Consider the following 15,120-nt stretch of genomic DNA (forward strand, 5'->3'; position numbering starts at 1 on the left):
GCAAATATACAGGGTGTCAAATCATATCTTGTGTGTTTTAAATATTTTTATGAACGTTAGCAGCGATGTGAGAATCGTCTGGTGATTTTCAGTCGAGATAAAATTATTGAAATAAGAGACTCCGAGGCTTGCTTTTGGCGGTATCGTCGGACACTCGAATTCGTGGATTTTCTGCTTTACCCACTCGCGTCACGTTCTCTAGCCTCAGCCTTTTTCTGATACATTTACCGGAAGAAAAGATCGCAAAATAGTTAAATTTAAATTAAATAGGGAAAATAAAGAAGAAAGATGAAATCGTTAACCACATCGTTATCACCGGCGGCGAATTATCGCGACGAGTGAACGGCCACTAACGTTTCCCAGGGCCGTCTGTTAAATCTTGTGAATTCCCGCACCTAACCTCAAACGCACCTCAGGGTGCGCCGTCTTGGAAGAATTCGATCGTGTTTGGATCACAACGGAATGTTGAGAATGAAATATTGAGAATTGGAACAATGTCCGATTCGTCAGATGACAATTACGTGACATTCGGCGTGGCTCTTGATCCCTTAGACGAAGGTGCGTGTCATATGATCACATATATACTGTTTTATTCGTTACATCGTATTTTTCAGAGAACATTCCACGCAAGAAACCCGTTACGGTCGAGGATCAATATGCCTGTGATGCCCAAGGTAGACGCAGATTTCACGGAGCCTTTACAGGTGGTTTCTCAGCTGGATACTTCAACACCGTCGGTACTCGCGATGGCTGGAGGCCACAGCAGTTCAAGTCTTCCAGGAGCAGCAAGGCGGGCAACATCACTCAACGGCCGGAAGACTTTATGGATGAGGAAGATACGGATCTCTTTGGGATAGCTCCAAAAGGAATCCGAGCTACCAGTGATTACGCCGATCATGGACAGAAAGGAAAGAAGAGGGAGAGGATCAGCCAGGACAATAGCGGGCCCATCCCCGGCACTCCAGTCTTGAAGGAACTTCTTAAACCCGTCAAGTTAGTGGAATTAGATGTTAGTCGCAATATTCTTCATCCATAAATTGTTACAATGTATCTTAGAGATCATTATTTTCCTCCGTTCCTTGGAAGAATAGCCAAACACTAAGTGGCATATAAAAAGACTGATCAATATTAAGATGATATCTACTGGATATTGCGACTAGCGGAGGGTTAATTAGTATTACATTACATACAACTGAAACTATATTAGTATCGTCGAAAACACAGAGAAACAGTTGGGATTGTCCTGCTGAAGAAGATGGGCTGGAAGCCTGGTCAAGGTGTGGGCTCTAGGCTAACCAAGAGAGAGAAGCGCAGGATGAAACAACGTAATGAGAAGTTGGCGAATCGTGAGGTAGTAACGGTGAGCAATTCCGAGGATTCTGACGACGATTCCGTCACCTTCGCCCCCGACGATTACGAGCCGTTCAGGTGCAAACCAAAGGACAATTACTTCGGCATCGGCTACTCGGGTCTGGACAGACGGAAAGTTCTCTCCAGCCACATCAATCTGTTCGAAACCCCGGCGTTTTGCGTTCAAGACAGGAACAAGAAGCTGTCGATACACGGCCAGGCGTTCGGAGTCGGCGCGTTCGAGGCTGACGACGAGGACATATACGAACGAGAAGATATGTCGCGGTACGACTTCGCCTTGGGTCCTGAGCGCAAGACGAAGACGAGATGGTCCCAGGACGACGGCCCGAGTGGCTCGCAAGCCGACGGTTTCGTCCGCGCGAAGGAGAGGCTCGAGTGCAAGAAGGTCTTCAAGCCACCGGAATTGCCGAAAGACTTCGCACCGGTGCACGCCGTCAGGATGAGCAGATTCTACCCGCCGATCGCGGCAAACGGCAAACGCAGGGAGCTGAACGCCGTGGAGAGAGCGCGGATTCTCCAAGAGCCGGACGATCGCTCGAAGAAGCCGTCATCCGTCGCCTCGAGCATTATCTCGAAAACGTTGCAACAGACCGAGGAGGCCCGACAAACGAGCGGTTCGTGGTTGGACAAGTTGAAGGTCGAAAGCTTCGTGAAAGGCGGCGTCATCGGAAAGGATAACACGGGCAGCTTGAAGAAGCTGGAAGATTTCGCGTCATCGAGCACGGACGCGTCGGATAAGAGGAAATTGTTCCTGTTTGACCCGGACAAGCAGAGACGATTCGAGCAATATCTCACCTTCCTGAAGAGCAATGAGCCGAACAAGCTCGAGAGCATTCAGCCGCTCTCCATGACCGACTGGGAGAGAGAACAGGAACGCACGGAGTTCGAGCAAGCGGCCGAGCTCGAGCGGTCGAACGAGTTCGCCGATCGCAAGGTGGAACCAGACGATGATAAGAAGCAAGCGGTCAAGATGAAGATGTTCGGCAAGCTCACCCGGGAACGGAGCGAATGGAAGCCGGCGAGTGTCGTATGCAAGAGATTCAACATCCCCGAGCCGAAAGTCGGCTGCGCCCAAGTCGCGACGAAGACGACAAAATTCTCCGTTTTCGATTCTCTGGACTGGTGCGACTCGTCTAAATTCACGAAAGCCACGGAAGAGGTGAGCGAAGCCGGTATCCCGTCTAATGTCTATCAACCTTCGGAAGTCGTTTCCGAGAAATTCAAGATCTTCGAGGCTTCCTACGAGAAAGTCTTCGGCAAAGGCGCTCTTCAGAGCGCTTCTTCAACTCTTCCCGTCCAACAGGATGAAGCGGCTGATAAAAGTTTCGAGGAGAAAAGTTCCGAAGTCGCCCGATCGGAAGAGAAGAAGGACCTGTTCAAGGCGATCTTTCTCAGTAGCAGCAGCGAGGATTCCGACAGCGAGGTGGAGGAGAACGTCGTCGAGGTGGTCAAGTCGATCCTGATCGGGAAAGACCCGAAGGAGATGAACTCGCAGCGGAACACGTCGCCGCCGCGAGGTATCTTCGCGAAGCTGGATCTCGACAGTCTGGTGGCGCAGCCGAAAGCATGCGCCGCTAAGACCAGTTCGGACGATCGTCAACTCGCGGATTGCAGCGGCGCGACGGAAGCTGCGATACAGCTGCCGGACATGTACGGTCCGGTGTTACCGCAGAGGTTGTTGAAGCAAGAGGGCGGCGCGACGAACGAAGCCGAGGATGACGCGATGCCGGTGTTCCGCAGCGTCGTAGTGTCGAGAAGCACGAGCGACGACTCGAAGAAGCTCGTCGGCGAGTGGGTGGAGCGCGATAAGGCGAAGAAAGAGAAGAAGAAGCACAGGCACCACAGAAGGCACAGGAAGAAGTCGAGGAAGGAGAAACGCTCGAGACGTTGATACCTCGTCTAATCTCGGTGATTTAGAAACAAATTTGCCAGTGTAACTGTATATACACGACCTTCTTTCTCGCAAACTGACTCCTTTAAGGACGTGATGGATGTAATAATTCTCTTTCGCTCCAAACGATCAAGTATTAGCTCTGGTCCTTTAAGATGTAAGTAAATCGTTCAGTCACGATCGATTATTCTTCTAATAAATGATGAATGTGATCGATGCAGTTTTTCCTTCCTGCGCATTTATGCCAGCGAGTTGCTGCTGATGTTAAATGAACGAAAGATTTGCGGATAGTTGGTGAAATATTATATTTTTCCAAAAATTGTCTGTATTACAGCTCGCATACGATCGGCGCAGATCCCAGCGGCGAGAACCATCGCGTAGACTCACACCCGCGTAAAAAAAAAAAAGAAGAAGAGAGAAAAAAAACAGCGTAAAGCGAATGCGTCAACACGAGACCTATTTTTCTATCGGACATCATGACGATACAGATATTCTGGTTTAAGGATAACTCGCGCTATCGACATACAAGAACACACACGTGTCGCTTCTACTCGTCGTGAAAATTGCATCGTACTGTCTAAGTCTAACAAGAATTTGAGCCCTCCCGTCGTCGAATACAATGCTACACTCTTGGAAAATAGTAATCGTCAAATAGAGGTCGAAGCGTCCAGCCCTTGGAAGGAGAGATTGCGCGGAATTAGCCCGATGTCATGGAGTTTCTCGAAGTAGGCCTGCTGGAATTCCCAGTCTTTTTGTCTAAACTGTAAAGTCATCACAGCATCGTTGAAGAATTACCGGTGCTTCTCTTACATTCTTTATGTATATTTATGAATAATTTGTTTCGCTATGTTGTGTTCATGCTGTTGTTGGCCATACTTATGCAAGAAAAATCACAAAATTAAATGATTTCCGAGATTTTCTTAAAAAAAAAAAAAAAAAAAACAGCTTTTACCTTCTATCGCGTCATTTTCTACCAGCGCTGCATCGTTCTTACCCATTTCTTAACGCTTGTTAATGAATACTCTTAAAGAGAAGAAATGCTTGACTTCTTAAACGATTGTGAAGTTGCTGTTTATACTTTTTAAATCAAATCTTTTTCGAAACGCACTTCACAAGGATTGGTGGGAATCCTTCTTGCACAACTATGGCCAATTGATAATTCAATTTGTTCCGATATACCTGCTGCTTCTTGAACCTCTTTTGAACATGGCCGTCAACTTCTTCTTTAAATTCTTCTTCTCTAACTTGCTGCTTTCGTTGATGCTCGTTTCAGAACCGGAAGTCTGCAATAAGCATTAACGGCCATATTAACGGATATCTCGTTACGGTAGAAAGATTTTTGAATATTCCTTCTCTTGCCTGAAGGGAATAGTCAGTCATGTTCGGATCGTCGACGCTGGACGATTTCGTCAATTTGTGCGTTAATTTCCGTATTATCCCCTTGCCGTACTTCTTATCGCGTTCCAACATCTCGCTCTTCGTCGATCCTCCGGAGAGACGGCTGAACATAAAAATTGTTAATTGCTTCGTCGTCAATTCGTCGGCGTATCAGCGATTTTACGATGATACCTGTCTACGCTGGAATCCCTTTGCCGGCGAGACCCTGCTTCCGATTCCTCCAACGATTGCATGCTCGACATGTTGCTGTCGGTGCCCCAAATAGCTGGGGACTGCAAAAGGACGTGATTATCGTCGCAAGGGCGTGCAAATCCCCCGAAATTAATTGGCCTTCTCAATCTCAAGATTGACGATACGATTCTACGAAGCGCTCACCTCTTGGCGCCCAGTCGTTTGCTCCAAGGAGAGACTCTTCCTCTTTAAACGCGGCTTACTACGATTCAAGGCTACTCCTTTCCCTGGATCGCTCTCAACCGACGTCGATCTAGATCACAGCAACAATATAACGTTTCTCACGCCGATAGTCGGCGAGACATCAAATTACATTAACTCCTCACCTCTTTCCCAGCTTCTTCAGTCGTGTGGCATTCGCCTCGTCCGCCGTTTTCTTCGACTCCTTGAGTTCCTTCGCCACGTCCATTAATTTTCTAACGGTGTATTCTAACTTTTCCGTCCTTTCTCCGAGTATTGGCGTTACAGCTGTAAATATATTTTCGTTGGTCTGTGCGGAAAATTCAAGCTGATTTATTTTTTGTACCTTTTACGTCACTCTTCGTTTCCAACATTGGCGATGACTCTCTTGACTTTGGTCCCTACAAAGACATTATTATATATATATATATATCGTATAACTGTTAGGAAGAAGGTCTACTGTGAAAAGGTGTGAAAACCTTTATTCGTCTCGGCGGAGTCGGCGTGTAAACGTCGGGCGTCCCGTTTTCCGTTACAGTGTTCAATTCGGGGAAAAGTTGCAGTAGGTCCTGAACCTGTTGCATAAGTATGTTGATGTTTCGCAGCTCGGTCTGCTCCAATTTGCATTTGTTCAATATCACATCTTTGAGTTCCTGCCTCTCCTTCTCGTGCCGCTCTTTTTCGCGCCTCATTTTCTCATTGCTCGTTCTTAACTTCGCGTGCGCGTCTCTAAGCTCGAGTAAATCGCATTGCAACTGGAATCGATTATATTTGAGGAAGCGACATATATTTCTTTTCTTTAATTATTTTCATGCAAATATTTTTTATTCGGCAATATCTCAATCACCTCCGATAATTTCTTCTTATTCTCTTCTTTCTCTTCGTCGAATACTTTCTTCAACTGATCTTGTCTTCTTTTATTCTCAAGCCGTTCTTTGCTGCGCTCTCTTTCTATCTGTAAGTATATAACATTTGCGGAATCATCTGCCGGTTCGTCTTTTAACGCAAGTTAGATACCTCGAATAACGTTTGTCGCAAATCCCTCGCTAACGTTGCCGTTTCTTGGAGTAGTCTTTGATGTTCTTCTCTCTCTTTTTGCCAAGCTAGTTCCATTCGCACCTTCAGTCCTGGGATTTTCGAACGACCGCTGGTGAGCAATCGTTCCTCCTCCAGCTGCAATCATAAAGCGCGTCAAATAGTGAGGATCTCTTTGGCAATTTATCATTTCCAATTACCTCGTTGATTCGAGATTGCAGCTCGGAGACTTTGACGTGACTGGCGGATTTTTCCGAAACCAATTCGGCTTTCAGCCTGGAAGCTTCGAGCCTCGTTTCAGAAAGCTCATCTTCCATAGAACTGATCTCTTTTTCTAGTACCAATATATTGGCACCCGACGATTCTTCGTCCTGTCGATAACAAAATATTTCTATCATCTTCCCAATAATAGATCGATAATACGATTGATATTACTCGCGCTGAATTTTACTTAGATTTTCTTCTTATTGCAAACCTCGTCTGACTTTCCGGAAGATGCACTGGATAGCCTGCCTTGTCTCGCAGACTTCAGCTCTCCTATCGTTTTTTGCGCACCCTCCAACATGTGTTTGTAAGTGTCGCGTTCTCGTTTGTAACGTGACAATTGGTTCTGAATCGTCTGGATTTCGTCGTTGATCGCCGTGATTCTATGCTCGTAGCGCATTTTACACTGCGCCAGGTCCGCCTTCTTCGCCTTTTCCGTGTTCGTCAGGGCATTCTTCAATTTACGAATCTCTGATTCCAGTGCCGTCGTGTCGGGTGTCAATACTTGATGAATCTTGGACACCGCTTCGTAATCTTTCAATTTTGCAGAGAGATCGTCGTTCTGCGAATTTTTTTTTTGCAATAGAGAGGCAAATTCTTAATGAATCTAGGGATTATGGATATCCTGTTGTATCGCTTACTATTTTCCTCGTATCTTCCAACCGTTCCAGCAGAGTGGAATTTTCCTTCTTTATCGTATTGATATCATTGTTCAGTTCATTTACAATAAGTTTGTTCGGTAGCTGGCTCTCGCGAATCTGATTCTAGAATTGTAAATCGAAGAAATAACACTTTAACTGTAATAGCCAATATATGTGGAACTTACGCACCTCGAGTGAAGTTTTCTCTAATCGCCATTCGCTCTCTTTCGTTCTGATCGAGTTACGTAGGTCTTCGAGTTCCGCTTGACTATTATTGAAATCCTTCTTGCGCTTCGAACACTCGCTATAATGAAACGATAAAGATTAAATGAAAGAGGACATACGAGGCATTTGACATTGTTGGTAGTGAATTCTTACTCCTCACACTGTTAGTGTTGAATTGCTGTTTACCTATTCAGAGATTCATTTTCCCTTTCAAGTTGTAGCTTTGAGCTGCTAAGCTCTCGATACTTTTCTCTCAAAGTCTGCTGTTCTTGTTCGTGCTTCTTTATCTCATTCTCGAGATCTGAAAATTTTATTTTATAATAAATGTCATCGCCTCATTTAATAAAAGTCTAAGCGTAATTCATATGATAAACTTTACAGTACAAGTGTGTTATTTATTTATCTCAAATTAATATGATTCTTCGAAGTAATGATACTTCACTCAAAATTTTCTCATTGTATGTCTGCTTCATCTCATTCATGCGCTTTGTATTCTGCCCAGACTTTTCCAAGGAAACAATCTTCTTGTTGAGATCGGCTATTTCAGCTTCTTTCGCTTCTTTCTCACCGTCAAGTTGTGACGTTAACTTTTCACTTTCCTGCTTGAATTTTGTAACTTCGGCAATTAGATCCGTGATCTTTGTTGATGTGGAGGATTTTGTGTTTTCCAATTCCTTCTTTAAACGTTTTACCTCAGCATCGAGCTTACCTTTGCTCTGTTCTATCTGTATCGATGAAAAGTAACAACATGATTGACAAACGGATAAAGTACTAAAATATGTGTTTACTTACGGATGTTATCGATTGCAAGAGTTTCGATTCTCTTTCAGTGTACAACGACAGATCGTCTTGTAGCCTCTTACATTTTTCTTCTTCCTCAGACAGTTTTTCATTCAATTCGCTTATTGTTGCCTCCATCTTTGCCGTATCCTTTTCTGACGTCTTAGCCGTTTCTGCATTTCAACAAAAATTGTATAATCCATTGTTTTTGTACTTATTAAATACATAATAGAATGAATATTTAAGATTCATCATTCAGGTATATCAAACAATTAATACAATTGGAATGAAGGGCTCAAGTTTCTTTTACCGAGGTCTTTCTTTAGTTGTACAACCTCATTGTAAATTTTCAATTTTTCCGCGGACAACGATAGAAGTTTAGATTTCAGTTTCTCCTTTTCCTCCGAGAGTGCCAGTTTTTCTTTGTCCCACGCTTTTCTCTCCGCTTCCCGTAAAGCAAGTGCCTCCTCCAACTTTCTTTTCACTGTAACAATTTTGAGGTTGCATACGTACGGTTCTTGTTGTGTAAATCCTAGTTGTAAAACGAGTGTGTGAAAAAGTGTACTACTTTGCATATCCGCGTTTTTCGTGTCTTCCGCTTTTACATTCGGTTTCTTCCTCTCCTTTTCACTAGTCAATTCCTTTACAGCAGTCTCGAATTTTTCTTTAAGCTGCTCGTGTTCTTTCAGGAGTTTATCGTATTTCAAGTTATTTTCCTTCGGTTTCACGTCCGGTATGTCCACGTTATGTCCATTTTTTATGTTGGTAAAAATCCCGAGCATGTCTTCTGAAATGTTAATAACTGAGTAATATAAAATGCCGGATTTTTTGCGAAAACAGTGCAAATCTTATTTACCTATTTCTTTCTCCGCTTCATCGACCATCTTTTTAAGTTGCACTTTGGTCGTGAGGTCCGTTGGCTTCTTTTGCGTTCTATTCTGGAATGCGCTGCTTACCTTCTGCAGAACTTCTTCCGTTTTCTTCACCTAAGAATATCACAAATATAGAAATGATAAATATGTCGAAAAATAAATTAGTGTTGAAAATTCACCTCTTCGTATTTCTTCTCCAGAGCGGACCGCTCGCTTTCTAATTCCTCGGCTTTGCGCTCTACTTTTCTCAGTTTGAACGACAATATCCGGCAGTTTTTATTGGACTGCTCCAAACTTTTTCGCAAACGCGTGTACTCGTCCGCTTGTTCATCCCTTACCGTACGAAAATGATATTTATACGATAAACAACACATGTAGAACGTGCACTCCAAATGTATTCGACTCGTCGTATTTTAAGTATCTCTGTTCCTTCCTAAAGGCGCGTGAAAAAGTTTTATACAAGTCTACGATAGCAGAGCGATACGACAGAAAAATTCCTTAATTCTTGCGAAATTTGAAAACGTAATTCTTTCACAATCTCGCTACTTCGACTTCCTGAGATTGGGCAAAAAAAGTGAATGTGATCCCAGAAAAGTACTACGGCAAAAAACGGCAAAAAAAGTTCACGGATTTCGTGATTACCAAACAAAGGTACCCCCACCCAACGGTCTCCATGTTTGGCGAAAAGCGAGGATGCCGTCGTGTTGGGATCACATACGTCTCGCGTCCTGCAACAATCCACACAGCTCATTTTGTATTAAAAAAAAAAAAAAAAAAAAAAAAAAAAAAAAACATTTTGATCTCTGCTCGAGTCGTCGTATAGATTCTCAATTTTTACGCGCAGAATTCTTCTCGTCATAAAAGTTCCGGAGACATCGGTTCTTTTTGCTCAGAATGTGGCATCTATTGAAAGGAACAGAGATACCGATTATCATCCCGTGATGTTAAAACGACAATTATTGTTTAATTACAGAAAGTCTCACAGCGGCGAGTCTTATTTCGCTGTTAGTAACGAATGAGATTGCGAAATGTCGAAGAAAACTGTAGAACGTGGCATGCGTGTTAAATGAAAGAGCTCCCTTCGCGAGCCGTACCTGAAATTGTCCTGCAGCTCATAGATCTCTTCTTCCAATTGTCTGATCTCCTTCTTCATGTCCTCGTTCTCGTCCATCAAGCTCTCGCAGAGGTTTTCCGCGGCCTTCAGCTTCGATCGCAGTTCGTCCTTCTCCCCTCTGTACGGTTTAACATTCGCTTCTTTCTCCAGACCCTTTATCTTCGACAGCAACACGTTCTTCTCTTGCACGAGTGCTGCAACACAGTGCGGCCGTCATATCGTCGTTGAGCGCAAAGACATTTCGAGGAATACCTTCGTTCTTCTTCTGCAACTTCGCCACCTCGCTCGTCGACGTTTTGTTCGACATTGTCTCCATAGTCGTCAAACGACGCATCAGTATTTCGCTCTTCTCCTTCTCCGCCTTCTCACATCTCGCTTTCATGTCGTTCAACTGAGACCGCAATTTTTCCGTCTCGTTCTGCTAAGAGCAAGTGTCACCGTTAATCGTTTGAGATTACGTTACTCACGTTTAATCGTGCTTAATCCCCTCGGCTCCAAATAATTCGTAAACACATACGATTATTAAAGTCACGCTGAATTCGTATCTTTATGAGCGCATCGCGTCGCGTGTAACATAAATCTCTTTTCCGTTAGAGGGGGCTAAATATATGCAGAATTAATCAATGAATAATTCAATAAATAAATACATAAATACTCATATTCTGACAGAAAAGCCTTATCGATCAATAGTTTTAGCAATAAGAAACTACCAAGAAACGATCGCTGGCCAATTTATCACAGCCAGTAATATACTTTTTTTGTAAGAATACTGGGAACTTCTTCGGAGAAAAAATATTTATTTGTATTATACAAAAGACACATAATATTGCACGACCATACATAGTTGGTTAATAATCGAACGAGTTAATTAACACGTAAAATAAATATGGTGCATTTAACGGAAGTTCTGGCGGGGGATATCGCGAATGTTTCGCAATTCACGATAGACAACATTACTATGATCGTCTTGCATGTACAAGAGTGCGTACGTGGTGATATGTATCAAGATACAATTAAAATCGTGTACGTCAAACTAACGAAAAAGTGTCGGCGGTCTCACCTGCTCGGTTTCCTGTCCTTTTACCGTGACATTATCCAGCCCATCTTGGACCACCTGTTTCGGCGGTGCCGGCCGTGATTTCCTTACCTAAAGTGGTGTGACAAAAATGAGAGCGCAAAGACAACGGAATTTCACACGAACACATCGTTATCATCGAATGCCGCTCTACTCTACCGTCTGCGGTACAACTAAATCGTGTCAAGACCTGTAAGAATCCTTCAGAGAGGGCGTTCTCTTACTTAGGTAGACGTTTGCATGCGTGTTTTTTTTTTTTTTCCTTTGTGCTGTTTATTACAACAACAGAGAAGAGCATTCCATGCATTAGCGGGGTTAAGCGGCCGGGGGATACCTGAATTATAAATTCCACGTCGTTCTCCGAGGTGCCTCCGTTGCTGCTGTTGCTTATCACGTTCTTTATCTGCAGCTTAGCCGGCTTCCTGATGTCTGCGTTAGCACGTAAATAGTCAAAGCATTATTACAAAAGGTATAAAATGGTGATATCGTTGGAAAGAAAAAAAAATATTGTTGAGCTATCGCACTCACTGGGCAAATATCTCGCATTTTAATCACCTTCTAATTTGTGGGAATCATCCGAATTCTTATCTATGGTAGAGAGATCCATCAGGGATGTCCAACCAGCCGACGCCGCCGGCTGTGAATAATTATTCTTGGTTTCATCTTTCGCCAAGTTCGTAGCGGAAGACCACGTCCTTTTGCTCTCGGAGCCACTTCAAAATTCAATTGCGATACAACAATCAATTTTTCTATGATATTCGAAAATTTCCCCATATCGCGCCGCATTTGACTACTATCCATACCATCGAGATACAAAACGGTCGGCTCATCCGCCGTTTGCTCGTACCATTCGAATCTTAGCCTGCATTTGACCGCCTCGATTTGTCGTTAGAAACCGTTACGTCTGACGGGTTTAAATCGAGTCTTTGCCAAGCGAGGCTTGAATCTCGGCTAAGTGACTTTTATCAGTCTTCCAAAGTCTCCGTCGTCTCTACCGACAAATCAAGAGCTGAACGACAGAGAGATTTTGCGTTCGTCTAATCGAGTAAAAGTGTGCGTCCACGAGATTGCACAAGGAGCTATCAGGGACCAAATATTTATCAAACAACACTGATCTAGAAAATCATCTCCGGCGATTTCGATAAAAGGAAAACACCCACGACCTGTAGAAATGGCGGCACGTGGGCTCAAAAACGTAGTCCACAAGAATATTTTTCGACCTGACTCGATGAAAAAGGTTAGATTATTATCATCATTTTTTATATATTCTCGCTAAACGCCAAAACTAAATGTAATTAAACGACAATATATTTAATGACATTTTCATATGTTTGTCAGTCTGTGTAACGCAAATAGTTATGTAAGAAGGATCCAATCCACAAAATTAAGATTTTTGTTACCAACAGGTAGTTTACACGTCTTTCCACATGAAACAAAAAGATCCGAGCTTTATAGATGCCTGAGATTAATTGAAAATATTATCTATTAATTTTGCCACTAGTTCTCTTTTTTACCCACTTCTTAAGCTTGCCAACAAAAAGAAGAAAGTGACTCAACTTCAATCAATTGTGAAGAATCTCAGTGTTACTTTTTAAATCACGTGTTAAATTTGTCTCCAAATATACTCCATGTGGGTTGGATCCTTCTTGCATAACTAATGTCAAATGTTCAAGAGAGACATCCAAGAGATGTTCGAATATCTCTGAAACGTCTGTAGGTATGTTTTTTGAACATTTGTGGGAGAGAACACGGAAGTCCACGAGCGACAGTCGCGCCGACAACAAATGCACGTTATGTAATGCAATAAGCATTTTGTAATCTACGACGAACCTACCGCGAGTCCGATGAGAGGCTGGGAGACGAAGCCGTGATGTCTCCGAGACTGTTCCTCCTCCCGCCATGCTCTTTGTAGTCCCTGAGGGAGTGATTGTTTATTCGAAACGCGCGTTCCAGACAACATAAGATCGGGAAACTAAGTTTTACTTGAAAACGGACGTTCCGACTTTAAACGTTGCACCGTCTGGTATTCATTGTCTTACCGATCGTGCCTGATCTAATTCCAGATTAATTACCTGAAGCACCGTTTGCAACGTGTCGGCCACCGAACTTGCGGGTGGAAGCCCAACGGGCAGAGAGGGTCGCCTTTTTTGGACGAATACATGGAGTGCATCCTGTACGCGAAGATCAAACCTTTTAATCGCAATTTTCATACCATCTGCGCTCGAAGCGGAAGAAAATGCGGGACGGACAAACGCGGCTGAATTTATCGCTTATCTTTATTGCATGTCGTTACCGTCCGCCTCAACGACATTGTTGTTTACCGCGCAATCGAAGAAGAATCGAGCGAAACGCGCTGAATCGGTCGGCGAACCTCGCTAGCTACTTCAGCTCTCCGACGCATCGCTTCTCCCTCGCGCATATCTCGGACAATGCGGACACATGCGTGCGCGACAGACAACCGTGACACTCGGGGAACCATGCGTCAGGCACACACCGGCGGTTTATTTATAAAATTTCAATGCCACGCCGCCTTTTTTCCCTCGATTTTCGTAAGAGCGAGATCTCACCGTCCGATGAAGAAGCTCTTACGCAATATCGTTGCAACGCTCTACTCACTCAATCGGCACCCGATATTAACCCAAATGCGGCTCGGTGGGAATTAAATTTATCCTAGACGCCGGTCGGTCAGAAACGGGCGCTCGTCGCGGCGCACGGAGTCACTTCCATCCTGAGCGGACGCATCTCGTAATCTCGATCAGCACTCGCGCGTTGCCTTAGCTTCCGGTCGTCAGAGAGAGAGAGAGCTCGACGGAGAATTCACCCCCGGTGCATTTCCCCCTAACCGATCCGTTCGCGATTCCTCTACCTACGTCGCGCGCGACGTCACTAATAGCACTGACACAGCTGGCTATTACGGGGTTTGTCCGTTTCCCGTAGCCGAACTGCGTGTGTGGATATACGGGCGATTGGACCTACGCCAAGGTGTATATTTATCTTTAGCTATAAATATAGAGGAAGCGCGTGCTACACGCGCGAGAGAGACGACGCGGCGTGATCGCAGAGTCCCCCGGCGAGTCTATCCTAGAGATGCGCGCGTTGACGATGCACCGACCGCTTCCTCCTGGAGCGTTCTCGGGAACGACCGATTGTCGTTTGCGTTCCGGACGGATTCGACGGTGGAAAGATCGATCCGAGGGAAGCTGTTGGTTCTCTTCCGGAGAAATTCGTGAGCGAGGAATTTTTCGGCAAGCAAGATCGATTCCAGAGCGAAAGGACCCTTTACATCCCTAAGGACGAGACAGAATATTTCTTCTGGACGTCTTGTGTGTTATACGGGTAGTAGGGATGTAATAGCGGTGTCCATATTTTTCTTTCAATCCCTGCTATTTTTGTATCGATATTTTTTTCGATATTCATATTACTACTTTGTTTCGATATTTTTTTTTTAATCAGATCTTCAATTTGATCTGTTTATATGATGCAATGTCAGTCAGCGTTCCTTCGTTTCGTATTTACAGCCGTTCTTATTCTTACAGCCGTAAAACATTACAACAGAGCATTTTCCATTTGCTCTGCATCTTCGTTTATTGCGTCCCGTTCTGAGAAGTACATCAGTGATAACGCTATGCTACACAACATTTACACAATATTTATGTGTATATATATTTGTATGTTAAGTTTTCAGATAAGACAGTCGCATGAGTTACAATGCTGTTTGTTTCGCCTATTGAATCTCTATTCATACTTGCTCATTAATTTACTTTGTATTACATTGAAGACAAAGCATTTGTTGATGCATTCAGTTGGCCCCGCATTTGTGTGGGAAGTAAGAAATCTGGAGTGATGACTGAAAACAGAAGAATAGTTCGACGCGTCTCATGAAAGACGTTACTGGTAGAACGGAGAAAAATACTTTGGAAAAATACTTTGCTACTTTAACACCAAAACTACCGACGATTAACGTGTACCTTCCTACCGGAGCAGTTTAAATAAGATTTTTTAAATGTAATGCGAAAAAAAAAATATTTATTCGGTTACATATT

The 15,120-nt window shown here is 43.8% G+C and overlaps 2 protein-coding genes across 4 annotated transcripts; one reads left to right on the forward strand and one right to left on the reverse strand.

The window, feature by feature from the left end:
- The first annotated feature begins 472 nt into the window (after window positions 1-472).
- LOC106742405 (G patch domain-containing protein 1) lies at window positions 473-3,669 on the forward strand. Its single transcript, XM_014615313.1, has 3 exons — window positions 473-558; window positions 615-993; window positions 1,225-3,669. The coding sequence occupies exons 1-3, from the start codon at window positions 495-497 to the stop codon at window positions 3,260-3,262; spliced, it is 2,481 nt and encodes an 826-aa protein (XP_014470799.1). The 5' UTR covers window positions 473-494; the 3' UTR covers window positions 3,263-3,669.
- On the reverse strand, window positions 3,551-13,989 carry LOC106742404 (cingulin). 3 transcript variants are annotated; one of them, XM_014615312.1, is made up of 29 exons: window positions 13,694-13,989; window positions 13,150-13,248; window positions 12,912-12,992; window positions 11,633-11,790; window positions 11,412-11,506; window positions 11,063-11,149; window positions 10,255-10,423; window positions 9,983-10,196; window positions 9,068-9,221; window positions 8,873-9,002; window positions 8,585-8,803; window positions 8,327-8,500; window positions 8,029-8,189; window positions 7,679-7,961; window positions 7,423-7,537; window positions 7,201-7,315; window positions 7,012-7,134; window positions 6,582-6,932; window positions 6,307-6,477; window positions 6,089-6,244; window positions 5,919-6,026; window positions 5,551-5,826; window positions 5,418-5,472; window positions 5,218-5,359; window positions 5,036-5,144; window positions 4,832-4,932; window positions 4,622-4,763; window positions 4,442-4,545; window positions 3,551-4,023 (listed from the first exon to the last, which is right to left on the reverse strand). In XM_014615312.1, exons 2-29 carry the CDS (start codon window positions 13,245-13,247, stop codon window positions 3,960-3,962), a joined length of 4,155 nt encoding a protein of 1,384 aa, XP_014470798.1. In that variant the 5' UTR covers window position 13,248; window positions 13,694-13,989; the 3' UTR covers window positions 3,551-3,959. The 3 variants fall into 3 exon arrangements, with proteins under 3 accessions (XP_014470798.1, XP_014470794.1, XP_014470795.1); XM_014615308.1 differs by lacking the exon at window positions 13,694-13,989 and adding an exon at window positions 13,399-13,664 and having other exon boundaries at window positions 10,255-10,420; XM_014615309.1 differs by lacking the exons at window positions 11,063-11,149; window positions 13,694-13,989 and adding an exon at window positions 13,399-13,663 and having other exon boundaries at window positions 10,255-10,420.
- Window positions 13,990-15,120: the final 1,131 nt, after the last annotated feature.

Source organism: Dinoponera quadriceps, unplaced genomic scaffold (assembly GCF_001313825.1).
Source record: "Dinoponera quadriceps isolate SergipeBrazil2010 unplaced genomic scaffold, ASM131382v1 scaffold754, whole genome shotgun sequence".
Taxonomy (NCBI): domain Eukaryota; kingdom Metazoa; phylum Arthropoda; class Insecta; order Hymenoptera; family Formicidae; genus Dinoponera; species Dinoponera quadriceps.